The sequence below is a fragment of the Thamnophis sirtalis genome, unplaced genomic scaffold (genome assembly GCF_051295495.1).
Source record: "Thamnophis sirtalis isolate CommonGarterSnake01/CBP01778 unplaced genomic scaffold, rThaSir2_p1.2 scaffold_5, whole genome shotgun sequence".
Taxonomy (NCBI): Eukaryota; Metazoa; Chordata; class Lepidosauria; order Squamata; family Natricidae; genus Thamnophis; species Thamnophis sirtalis.
Window position 1 is genome coordinate 116,022,200 of NW_028261385.1, and position 13,469 is coordinate 116,035,668.

At 39.3% G+C, this 13,469-nt stretch overlaps 1 protein-coding gene across 2 annotated transcripts in view; it reads left to right on the top strand.

The window, feature by feature from the left end:
- The window catches only part of LOC106543703 (retinoblastoma-associated protein), a 66,673-nt gene that overhangs the window by 19,356 nt on the left and 33,848 nt on the right, over window positions 1-13,469 (top strand). For both annotated transcript variants that reach the window (XM_087716688.1, XM_087716690.1), the window contains exons 6-12: window positions 2,083-2,150; window positions 3,763-3,873; window positions 8,058-8,188; window positions 9,657-9,734; window positions 10,204-10,313; window positions 10,966-11,040; window positions 11,533-11,620. In XM_087716688.1, the coding sequence (XP_087572814.1) occupies window positions 2,083-2,150; window positions 3,763-3,873; window positions 8,058-8,188; window positions 9,657-9,734; window positions 10,204-10,313; window positions 10,966-11,040; window positions 11,533-11,620 (661 nt within the window). The remainder of the gene's footprint in view (window positions 1-2,082; window positions 2,151-3,762; window positions 3,874-8,057; window positions 8,189-9,656; window positions 9,735-10,203; window positions 10,314-10,965; window positions 11,041-11,532; window positions 11,621-13,469) is intronic.

Below are 13,469 nucleotides of genomic sequence, written 5' to 3' on the forward strand. Positions count from 1 at the left end.
AGTTCCTTGAAGAGGCATCCCTTGAAGATGCGGGATGACATCCACCAACGGCGCGACAGTGACACTTTGGTCGGTAAGTGAATCCTGGCTTGAGAGTGACTGGTGTGAGCCCTTTGGAATGGGAGGAGATACCACTGCAGTGGTTGTGCGTGGAACCTTGCCCAAGGAACAACATCTACGCAAGATATCATCTTCCCTAGAAGTTGGGACAATACTGTGAGGGAAGGTAACCTCTGATTGAACACTTGACTCACAAGGGACCGCAGACTCTACTGTCTCAAGTCTCCGAATTGATGACCGTCCTGAGATGCAGAAGAGACGTGGTCGGGTGCAGGTGGCTCTTTGGAAAGTTCAGTACAAATCCATGATCCTGCAGGGTGTCGATCGTCAGCTGTAGGTTGTGACAAGCCTGGGCCTGGGAAGATGATAAGACTAAGATGTCGTCTACATAATTGACTCTTACGGGAACTGACCTCAGTGAGGCTGCGATCACTGCTAGCAGTTTGGTGAAGGTCTGCTGGGCCAATGATAGGCCAAATGGTAAGGCGCAGTACTGGAAATGACGCCCCGCGAAGTGGAAGCGCAGAAACCTTCGATGGGCTGGATGTATTGGCATGTGTAAGTATGCCTCCTTGATGTCGATGGAGGTGAGAAGATCGCCTTGGCGAATGCTCGCCAGAATACTCTTGAGTGATTGCATTTTGAATTTTTGGTACTTTAGATAGAAATTGAGCCGTTTCAAATCTAGGATGGCCCGCCATCCTCCCGAGGTTTTGGGGACTAGGAAGGGTATGTAATAGAAACCTAGACCCTCCTGCCCCCTTGGCACCTGTTCTATTGCTCTGATGGAAATGAGATGCTGGATTTCCATCAGGCACCACTTTACCTGGCACCTGGGCACTGGGCATTTGATGAAATGTCTCGGGGGAATGGCCAGGAACTCCAGAGTGAGGCCCAGCCTCACGGTCTGAAGAGCCCAGGTGTCTGAGGTTATGGTTTCCCATTGGTGGACGAAGGTGGTTAAGCGTCCGCCAATAGGGCCACCCTCTAGTGAGTCACCGGTACCTAGGAAAAGACCGGTTGTTGGGGCCACGAAAGGGCCGCCGAGCTCAAGCTGGTGAAGGGAATCCAAACTGAATAATAATAATGATGATGAATTTGTCTAGTAACCCAGAGAGAATAATTTTGCATCTCTTTAGGCTGGACAGAGTTAAAAAACTGAACCAGTCCAGTCAGAGGAGGCGTGGCCAGCAATTTGCATAACTCAGTCTCAAGGCTAATGGACAAAGTTAACCCATGCTTGGATTCCCCAAGCAACACACAGAAGAATAACACATATACTGATAGTAATGATAATAATGCAAATTAAATATATATATAAAGTTATTATTTTTCAATTGCAAAAATAAACATTCCATCTTTCCTTATGCAATCATGTTGTTTTACTTTCATTGCTGTAGTGTTATGTTAACATTTTTCCTAAAAATGTAAACAAAATGTTCCTATTTAACGATTTTATTTGACTGAAAAGGTCTATGCAACTATATTTGCAATTGTTTTTGTTATGTAAGCTCCCTGTTGGGAAAGCGAGTATGTTCAGAGAAGCGTTGTGAGAGTTGTGTTGGAGAACACACAAACCAGCATACAGAGACACTGCAGTTTAAATAAGCTTTTACTTTCGTGGAAATAGAGGTATCAGAGTACATCAAACAGTCCAAGTCATACACGGATAAGACAGTCAGTCATCAATGTCTTTCAGTTAAGGGATAATCCAAATAACATAGTCATACAAACAGTCCGGTACTCAAAGTTTGCTAGCAGTTGCAAAACTTACAATAGCTCACAGCACTTTCTAACAGCCAGCTTCCAAAACACTCAGATCAGCCAGCATCTAACAAACAGTTATTCTGGCTCCCTCTTATGGCTGATTGAGGAAAAGAGCAACCAATCACATTTACAGTACGATTTAAAGAAACAGGTATAGGATTGTTACATGATTTGTATATTGCCAACCCAACCATTAGATTATATTCCTAACAGTTTTAAAAGGTCAAATGTGTAAACTTACTGTTTTATTTGTAGAACTTGTGCTGAAATAAGTTCTTGCTTATTTATAAAAAACTGCTGGATCATGTTTCTTTTGGCAAAAGGTAAGTATGTTTAAATCATATTTATTATTACATGCAATTTACTTCATTTCAAATTGTGTTTATAATTGAAATAATGGTTTGATTTATGAAGTATTTGGGGGACTTTTTGGTTTTATATTGTTTCAAGGCAATAAAAACAAGTAAACGTTAATATTATTGAGTGGTATATTATAGAATATTTAAAACTTATTTTTATTCTGATATCTCAAAGGATTGTGATAGTCTCTCCTCATATAATTTCTATAATAAAAATGTGTGGCAACAAGAAAATGACTTACCATGTGTCATTCATAGTGGAACTTGAACTTCAGTTTCTCTATTCCAATCCAACATTTTAAAAATGCATTATAATGGCATAGTTATTCTGGTATGACTGAGTAAAGTTTATCTTATCAATTTATCTGAGCAAAAGAAAGAGGAATATATTTAATATTTGTACCAGCTGAAATTCCATATTCCTCTACTTATTTTTTATTTATTTCTATCCCATATATTATTTTTACAAATAAAGCCGCAAACATATCCAGCACACCATCCTCCTGTTTTCCCCACAATAACCCTGTGAAGTGAGTTGGGCTGAGAAAGAGTGACTGGCCCAAGGTCACCCAGTTGGCTTTCATAGCTAAGATGGAATTAGAACTTAGGGTCTACTATTTTCTAGCATTAACCCCTAGGCTGGGTGTCAGCAGCCTTTGGCTCTGGAGCCACGTGTGGGAGGGGAGAGAGGGAAAGAGAAAGAAAGAGAGAGAGAGAAAGAAAAAGGAAGAGAGAGAGAGAGAGAGACAGTGAGAGAGGGTGGGAAAGAGAGAGGAAAAGAGAGGAAGAGAAAGAGGTTTTAGAGGTTTTAGAGGTTTTATTTGCATTTGTAGGCCGCCCTTTTCCCTGAGGGGACTCAGGGCGGCTCACAGAAAAACCAGGGAGGGGGGAATACAACATTGAGACAACAACATATAATAAAATAGTAAACAACATGCATACATCATTCGGGCGGGGTAGCAATCCTTATCCCCAGGCCTGACGGGCGAGCCAGTTCTTCAAGGCTGTGCGGAAGGCTTGGACGGTGGAGAGGGTACGAATCTCCACGGGGAGCTCGTTCCAAAGGGTCGGGGCTACTGCTGAGAAGGCCCTCCTCCTTGTAGTTGCCAGCCGACATTGGCTGGCCGATGGGATACGGAGAGACTGAGACCGACCTTCATTTTACATAGGTGGGAGTGAGTGATGTCAAATTGGCCATGCCTACCCAGGTTTTATGGCTCCTGGTGTTTTCTGTGGGAAATGGGTCCAAATGGCTCTCTGAATGTTTAATTTTGCAGACCCTTGCATTAGACCAGTGGTTCCCAAACTTGGCAACTTTAAGACTTATGGACTTCAATTCCCAGAATTCTCCAGCCAGCAGAGCTTAAAGTCTTAAAGTTGCCAAGTTTGGGAACCACTGCATTAGACCAAACTATTACTAACATTTTATGAATTTTACAGCTTCCTCTGAACTAGGGGTACAGGAGAAAAGGAGCAAATAATTATTTTATAATGGCTTTGATGAACATTTTAAAAGAAAAAGTCTTGATTTCTAAAGATTTATACTCAGCACAAATATTTTTATTTAATATTTCAGGAAAAATACTGCAGATGGAAGATGATTTGGTTATCTCTTTCCAGCTTCTGCTGTGTGTTTTTGATTATTGTACCAGACAATTACCCCCTGCACTACTTAAAGAACCTTATAGTAAGGATTTAATATGTTTCATTAACAATATAATAATAATGTCTATATTAAAATAATTATAACAATTCAAAAGATGGTATCTTGCCTTATACATTTCATAGCTGTATTTTCATTTCAACTATCACTTTCTTCTACTTCTAACTCATTTGTGTCAGGTACAAAAGATCAGATCCATACATAGTCTAATTAAACTGATTTATTGCTACTCATGTCGATGCACAGGAATATTCTCATCTAACAGCATCTTCTGGGAGTAAGATAAGATGATCTGAATTTAAGGGTGCTGACTTAGTCTGCTTGTGGCTACATAGAAATTTTAGGCTGAGTCTTTTAATTCTATTCCCAGGTTTTGACATTCTTTGCCTATCTAATTGCAATATAACACTTTTTCATATAATGATCTAAATGAGCAGGTGCAAATAGAAATGTTTAAATTTGAATCATGCTTGGGAAAATTCTGAAAATTAATGAATTATTGTATGTGAATTATTTTATTTTAGCCTATGCAACTGGCTTAGAATAATATTTTTCTCATGCTGGACAAAAAGTTATTTGTTCATTTCTTTTACAGCTCTTTATAATTCTAATGGTGATTATAAAAACTGGAAAAACAACTGGAAAGACATTACCAAATGTAAAGCGAATACACATTCCTATATTTATTTTTTCCAGAACTAAAACTGAAACAAATGTTTTATATTCACATTACAGAATGGAAGATATACTTGTATTTTGTAAACTAGTCTTAAAAATGCTGGAATATCATGTTTTGATTTATATAGGGATTGCCAATCAAAGATTATAGTATTGGTCTGAAGTCGCTACTGCATCATAATATTAAAGTATTGGAGATACAGCTATGGTAATTCAAAAGTCAATATTCAGAAGGCCACAAATACCTCACTTGTTAATATATGAAAACATTTATTTTTATTTACAGATAATCCTCGATTAACAATCATTCGCTTAGTGACTGTTTGAAGTTACAACGGCACTGAAAAAAGTGACTTATGAACGCTTTTCACACTTAAGACCATTGCAGCATCCCCATTGTCATGTGAACAAAATTGGGATGCTTGGCAATGGTTCATATTTATTCGTATTTACAACAAAGAAAGGTTGTAAAATGGCGCAAAACTTAACTGTCTCACTTAGCAACATAAATTTTGGGCTCAGTTGTGGCTGTTAATCAAGCAATACCTGATTAACATTAAATTATTTGATTATTTATTAAATTTATTTGCCGCCCATCTTGTTTTGAAGCTACTCTGGACAGCTTTTAAATCTTTATATTTAACAATACATTTAACTCAGTGGTTTTCAAAAATTTTCACTACTGGTTCAGTGGGCATGGCTAGGTGGGCATGCATGTGACTGAGTGGGTATGACCAACTTGACATCACTCACGTCCATGCCCACTCAGTCACACGACCTCCCCCCACCAAGTTATGGCCACAGGAAAAGGTAGGAAATTTTTTGAAATTTTTACCTATTTACTCCTGCCCCTGTTTCCCCTTCTTTAGTGGCCCCGCCCAGCCCCACCTGCCACTCCCAAATTACGCCCCACTGCGAGATGCACATCTTACCAGAGTCTGGCAACTCTGTTGCGTCTCTCAGCCGTTGTGTGGAGGAAAAAACCTTGCACAGTAAAGAAAAACTTGTGAGTGTGAGGCAATTAACTTCTTGCACTCTTGGAAGTTTTTCTTTACTGTGCAAGATTTTTCTCTGCACACAATGGCTGAGAGACGTTCACAGTGGGGTGCAACTTGGGGGTAGCAGTTGGGGCAGAGGATGGGGCAGGGCAGGCCGCGAAATGCACATCCTACCAGAGATTGGCAGCCTTGACCTTGCGGCTTTTTTGGGGTTTTGTTAAAAAAAAAAAGCCTCTCCAGACAAGCTTGAAAATTTGCTTTGGGAGGGAAGTCGGGCAGGGTCCCCCCACCCTCCTCAGGCACCTGCAGCCTTGGAGCCTGCAACCTTGGAACAACTCCCGGCTGTTGCACAGTAAAGAACAACTTCTCGTGAGTGCAAGGCACTCTGAGAAGTTTTTCTTTACTGTGCAAGGTCTGGAGAGGCGGGATTTTTGGGGAAAACCCAAAACCGCACGATCCGGAGTTTCCAGTCTCTTGTAGGATGTGCATTTTGCGGCGTGCCCTGCCCCATCCCCTGCCCCACCTGCTACTGCAAAATTGCGCCCCACTGCAAGCATCTCTCAGCCGTTGTGTGAAGTTTGCCTCACACTCACGAGAAGTTGTTCTTTACTGTGCAAGGTTTTTCCCTGTTCACAACGGCGGAGAGACACTTGCAGTGGGGTGCAATTTGGGGGTGGCAGGTGGGGCAGAAGATGGGGCGGGCTGGGCCACAAGATGTGAATCTTACCAGGGACTGGCATGTCTGGATGTTGTGGCTTTTTCAGGGTTTTCTTTAAAAAGAAAGCCTCTCCAGACAAGCTTAAACATTTCTGAGGGTGCTTTGGGAGGAGGCAGTTGGTCAGTGTTTTCCCCTACTCCCCAGGCGTCTGCAGCCTTGGAACCTCAGAGCCTGCCCGGTTGGTTGATTAAAGTGCAGGTTGGATCCTAATGCTCCATCACTGGAGGCTTTTAAAAAGGAGAACTTTTCGGCTTTCAGCTTTCAGCCGTGACTGGTGCCAGGCGGACAAATGGAGTGGGTGGCGGCTTCAGCTTTGGTCTGGCGTGAGCTGCGTGCCTGGCCTGGGGAGGCAGGGAGCAGCTTGCTCGGACAGCTGCTTTGACAGCCGCAGGAGGAGCACCCCTTGTCACCCCTGACAGGCCTTCCCCGCAGTTGCAGCCACAGCACCCTGCTCCTGCTGGTGTGCTGAGCAGGGCCGCAGGGATGGCCGGATCTTGTCCCACATGTTGCATCCCCTCCCAGCCTTCGCCTGCGCCTCTATGCCGTTTTCAGGTGCTCAGCTTTCCAGGCTGACCCTGTCCCAGCTGCGGTGCAGAGGCATGGGCAGAGGCTGGGAGGGAGAGGTGCAACACATGGGAGATCTAGTTGCAGTTTATTCGTGAGCAACATTGCCAAGAGAGGCAGGGAGAAAGGCTAATGGTGCTCACGAATAAACTGAGTCTCCTAAATGGGATCGAGCCTCCCTGATCACATCTTTACCTGAGGGCATCGCTGGCAGCCACTTCCTTCTGAAGTCCGTGCTCTTCCTGTTGCTGCTTGGCCTGCTTGATGCGTGGAGCCAGGTGGTGGTGGTTTCGTTCGCTGCCTGCAAGCTCTGGGAGGCGAGAGCCGAGCGAGCAAGCCAGGATCTGCCGGCTGCCTCTAATCTGCAGTTTACTCATGAGCACGTTTATTTGTGAGCATGGTGCTCATGAGTAAACTGCAGATTACAGGCAGCCGGTGTGAGTGCTACACCTGAGGGGCAGGCAACCTTTGGTAGAGGCGGCGCCGATTGCCCTGCGGCGCTGGGGACCCTGCCGGCTTTTGGGGTTGCTGCTCACTGTATTCTGGCCAAAGTTGTGTGGGAAAACTCCCTGGGAATTTCGGGGCGCCCTGCCACCACTGCTGCCACCGTGGCTGGGATGAGGACGGGGGCACTGCCTGCCGCTGCCACCGCCACCACTGCCTTCTCCTGCTGCCGCCCTCTTCTTCTGCTGCCACCCTGCCACCATCCCTGTTGCAGTGCTTACCTGTGTGTAGGCAGGAGGAGGCAGTGGATGCACATGGCGAAGGCGAGGCAGGCGGACCTGTTCGGGGGCGTGGTCAGCCAGCGGTCACTATTGGTTCTACAACCTAGGCCGACACACCACTACTGGTTTTATACTTACTTTCCTTCAAGAGCTTAAGATGGTATACTCCCTTTTTGCATTTTTCCCACAGCAACAATCCTATAATGAAGGCTAAGCTAAGAGCAACCAGCCCATTCATTAGGCTCCTGTGGTTGAAAATGTACTAGATGTTCTTGGTGTGTGGCCAAAACTCTGTATAATATAATCTATATACCCCACTGTCTCACATGTAATAGTTCTTTTGGGAAGTACTGGGCCTGGCAAGGAGGAGGGCTTAAACATGTGTGGATCTATCTGTTCGTGCCTGACAATTTCTGATCTAGTAAACAAATCCTTTTTGTATACTTAAAAACACTTTTTAAATTTTGTTTATTGCTTTGAAGTAATCCTTTACAATAAGCAAATCATTGGCTTTCCCCCCCATAGAATCTATAATTGCAGTATCGTCTGGAACAAGTAGACAAGGTCAGAATAAAAGTGCAAGAACATCAAAAATTGATACAGACATCAAGGTTATTGAAGAGCTCTGTAAAGAGTATGATTGTAATTTGGATGAGGTGAGAGTAGAATTTTTATAATTTTGTATTTTTAATGCAAAATATTTTTAATTTATCTTACCAAGTTTTATTGAAAGAAATACAAAAAAATGAAAAAAGAAACAAACAAATAGTCCTACAACCATTTGGTTGGTGACCATTCCAAGTGAGAGCAGCACTGAATGAATGGGTGCTATGCCTGGTCCAGCTGTCCCAGAACACTCACAATCTGGTTGTTCTTCAATTGGTGGTTCTTTCCCTAACACCCACCCACACAGCTTTCCCTAGTTTTTCTGGGCTCATGCTAATCAGCCACTTGTGCATCCTCCCTCACCTACACCACACATCCATGTACACTTCCCAGTTTACATGGTGTCTTCTGCATACACCCTGGCCCACCTCTTGTGTACTTTTCCTAACCTATGCTTCTTATATCTTCCCACATCCTTGTGCACCCTCTCCAATCCTCCCTCCTATTTTTTTTTATGGTAAAAATGGTCTTAAAGTTGGATCCAATGACTTGATGAATAGTTTTACAATTACATTGTTTCACATTCAAAATTCTGGTCTCATTTGTTATAAGTCAAGGAGTACTTGTAGAATGTTTTGTCTTTTATGTAATGTCATCTAAACTAATAGTGTTCCATGATTAATTTATGTATTAACAAGCACCCAAATGCTAATCCTAAATAAAAAATAAATCTCTTAGGATTTCACTAGCTAAATTGAAATTAATTGAAGACGATAATTATAATTGACTTTATATTTTATCAGCTATGGAATATGAATGGAAATTAAGCACAGTATGCTGAAGGCTGTCTTGGAAAGTTTCTTCTCATATCCCATTAAGATCCTGGAAATTGCTAGGGTCCACATAATAAAAAGTGTGTTCATTTCTGGATTTTTAAGCTGACATGTTTCCGCCCTGTTGTTTATATTTTAATGAATAGTTAACTTCATGAAGGTTGTGAATATTCAACTTTTTGGGGAAATTTCTGCAGCCTATATCTTAATTATACATTTTTTTCAAATTCCATGATTTTTAAGTTTAGTTATATATTTATTTACATCCCACTTCTATTTTTTTTAACAAATAACTCAAGTCAGCAAACATGTCAAACACATCTTCCTTCTCCTCTTTGTTCTTTGCTGTCATTTCTTTGTAATAGAATCAGTAAAGCTAATCCTGAGACATGCAGTGAATTTAGTTTTCAGGTGGTAAAATAACAGAAGGTATTGCAGAAAAAGATGATGATTAGTCTCTTTTTATGGTCAAAACTTAGGATGCTGATCAATCTGCTTAGAACAGTTCATGCAAATGTATGTCCTAAACCATATGTTTTATAGGAATTCATGCTAAACTAAATGTAATTCTAGATAATAAGTCTCAGATGTAGCTTCATGCTACTAAATTATAGTAATAAACCACATACATTTTAATACCATTTTAAGTATGAAAAATGACACTGATGCTCTTTTATAATTTTAGGTGAAAAATGTTTACTTTACTAGCTTTATTCCATTTCTGAATTCAATGGGCATTACAACTTTCAGAAGACTTCAGGAGGTAAACCTAAATGAATTTGAAAATCAGTTTGCCATTATGAATTCTTGATTTGATTTTGATCATTAGAAATTTGTCCCTTGATAGACTTTTCTAATAGTGAAATGCTACTTACCAGTTTATTAATACTTTTTTCTTAATGTAGAGGTATTTGAATGTCACATGTCATGTGGTTCTTAAATTGTTTTACCCAATTACCCCTTTTCTGATAGGTTTCCAAAATAGGATCCTGGACTCAAAAACAAAAAAATATAAATCACTCAATTACCCCCAGAATATACCCATATTATTCCTTTAGTAATAATTTCCCACAGTGTAAAAACCACTGCATTAGATGATAACTTTTATTAAAAAATGGAGTAAATAAATAGAGTATAAACAACATTTTCTAAAAAATGTATAAATTACATATAAATGTATCATAGATGAATAGTACATTTTCAGTATGAATCTATTTTTCTTTCAACTTAAGGTTGAAGATTTGTCAACCAAATATGAAGAAATGTATTTGAAAAACAAGGATATTGATGCTAGATTATTTCTAGAGAAAGATGAGACTTTGAAATATGAAAATGAAGAATGGTAATATATTTTCTTTTTTGCATAGTCCATGTTCCAGTAATATCTATTCATTCATTAGATAATCTGAGGATTAGCTTCAGCTGCCTCACAGGCAGTGTCTCACAGGCACATAATTTAAGAATGAAAGATTAGAATGAATATCCAGATGTATAATCTTATTGACAATAGAATAGAGTCCAATTTGGTTATAGATAGTATGCTCTCTTTTATTAATTCCTATTCAGCTTTGGCAATGCTGCTGCTGCTTTTGTAGAAGCTTGGGCTAAAATGGATATTTGATCCTTCCAAGTTATAATATCAATAAGTAGATATGATTTTGAATTACAAGAGTCAGTCAAGCCAAAGTCTGGGACATTTGCTAAAGGAAATGAGAATGAATAAATACTAGATGAATATCGAATACATCTTGAAAAAAATTGAGTGAAAAGAATGAAATAAGAAATCTCACAGAACAAGGACACTTGGGGACTACTATTATCAGAACTCAGCTAGGAGTATGTAACTATCTTTCTTTGAATGTTATCATTAACAAGAACTCTGTCACAAGTGATGGGGGGAAAAATGTGACCAGAGATTTTAGCTTGGTTTAACATAAGAAGCTTTTATATGTCTACATGACACGTATGTGTAGAGACGTTTTTCTTATATTAAGTTTGCAGTTAGAGAGAACTCCTACAAAAAACCAAATTGAAGATTCTCCTATTGTACTTCCACAAACCCCTGTTCGGTAAGAATCATTTAAATTGTATTAATATTGAATTATTTTAATGATTCAATTTAATTATTTCTGAATTGTAAGTCACATATTTAAGCTGAAAAAAATAAGTGTCAAGTTTCATATATATTTTGGTCTTATTAAAATATTGCATACATTTACATTTGTAGTTTCAAAAGAAAAATGCGACAGTAAGCATAGCCTGTTTTAGAGGTCCAATATTTTAATATTAGCAGTTTTCTCAGTATATAGCAGAATGCTTTCAAACATTGTATGACTTACATCGATTTAGCAAATCTATGATTGAAATTGTCGTACAACTTCACTGCCTCTACAAATAATTTCTTCATAATATGGGTAATTTAAAATGCTTCAGAGGATGTTAATACTACAATTATAAAAAACAACTATAATGTTATATTAAAAATATATATTTCTGAGGAATATCTTTATTTAAATGCTGTTGTGTTTCAGAAAATACTAAGTGTTCTTCATTCACTTTAGAGCTGCAATGAATACTATTCAGCAGTTGATGATAATATTGAACTCTGCAAGTGATACCCCTTCAGACAACCTTCTCTTCTATTTTAATGTAAGTAGCAACAATTTAACTATACTTATGACTTCTTCATAGTTTGTATCAGATTTTGTTTTGTTTCTGGCTGAAAATAATAATTGCTTCAGGTATGATATGGTTAGTTTCAATAAGATTCAGTTTGGTTAAAAGTAGACATGTGAAGAGGTTGGCAGTGTATACTGCTGTTGGTCAGGTTTGTTGGCTTACCAATTTGTGCAATAAGTTAGAAATTTTTTTACACCATTGTGTGTTTTTATGAAGAATATGTAAGTTCTTTTTCTTCAATTCTAAAATTGGTTGTTTAATTTCTGCAATTATTTTTTGTTAGGATAGTAACAACATTTAATAAATCCCCATGTTTGCTTTTGCTCAGGTATGGTTTGGGCATGCAAAAATACTGTTGTTTAACTAAATGGAGTGGAATATATTGGGAATTATTTTGTCTTGTAATTGCTTTTATGAAATATAAAACACATCATAAATAGCTGGATTCAGGTTAAGACATAGTAAGACAACTATTAAAACAAGCCTTCTAATTATAAGCACATTCCAAATTATGGCTTAACATTACAGGAAAACCAGGCTGTATCTTAAGTTGTTAGGATCGCTCTATCTATCTATCTATCTATCTATCTATCTATCTATCTATCTATCTATCTATCTATCTATCTATCTATCTATCTATCTGCAAGTGTGTGCATGAGCTCCGTCCGCTGTCACATGTGGAGCTGTGTGTGCGCCTGCCACTCACCTACCCCATGCTGCCAAGCTGGAAAGGGTGGGTAGCGCTGTTTTAGAGTATATTATTTTGTCAGGATTTAATTCTTTATTCTCTGATAAGCCATAAATTTTGGTAAAAGGAAGATTTTTGCAGGATGGGCATTACTTCTGTCAGGAATAAAACACAATGTTATAACAAAAGTGCTAATTAAGAAGAAAATTGATATTATTTTTTGAATCATTGGGTGAAATTCAATGGTATCTATCCACTATGGTTAACATTGGCAGAAAGGATTTCCTCATATACAACTCTCACCAACAACTTCTCTAAAACATATGGATGTTCCAAAGGACCTTTTTAGAGCTCAGTGACACAGGAGGAAAGGACAAGTCAGTTTCTGTAAATTGATATTTGTGTAATTATGATTACTCCCCTACAGCATGAATTTATTTATTTTACTTGTTGCTCTGAATAAATTTTCTCAGCAGAGAATAATTACTATCTCAAGCAACCTCAATCTCCCTGCTCTGTTATTAGCCATGGGGCATTGGCTGAGTTTTATACATCATACTAACCCAGGATTTTGAAAGTAGTGTGGATATGACAACAATTTGGTCCTAGTCTGGGCAACATCTCATACATGGGAAAGCCGAGGTGGCGCAGTGGTTAGGGTGCAGAACTGCAGGCCACTTTAGCTGACTATGATCTGCAGTTCAGCGGTTCTAATCTCACCGGCTCAAGGTCGACTCATCCTTCCATCCTTCCGAGGTGGGTGAAATGAGGACCCGGACTGTGGGGGCAAGTTGTTGACTCAATTTGCTAAAAAATTTGTAAACCGCTTAGAGAGGGCTGAAAGCCCTATGAAGCGGTATATAAGTCTAATAAATAAATAATAAATAATGCGCTGACACAGAAAATGCCTTTTGCAATGACCACAGAAAATGCCTGTACTTCAAATTGGAGCACATTCAAGGACCTTTCTTGAACTTAAAGTAAATATAAGCAGACCTTTTGGGCTTATGGGCTAAACTTTGTTTTTTCTCCTTTTTCAATCATTGCACAAAATCCTAAAATCTCAACCTTTCCAGCTTTATAGCAATATAGCAATAGCAATAGCAATAGCAGTAGACTTATATACCGCTT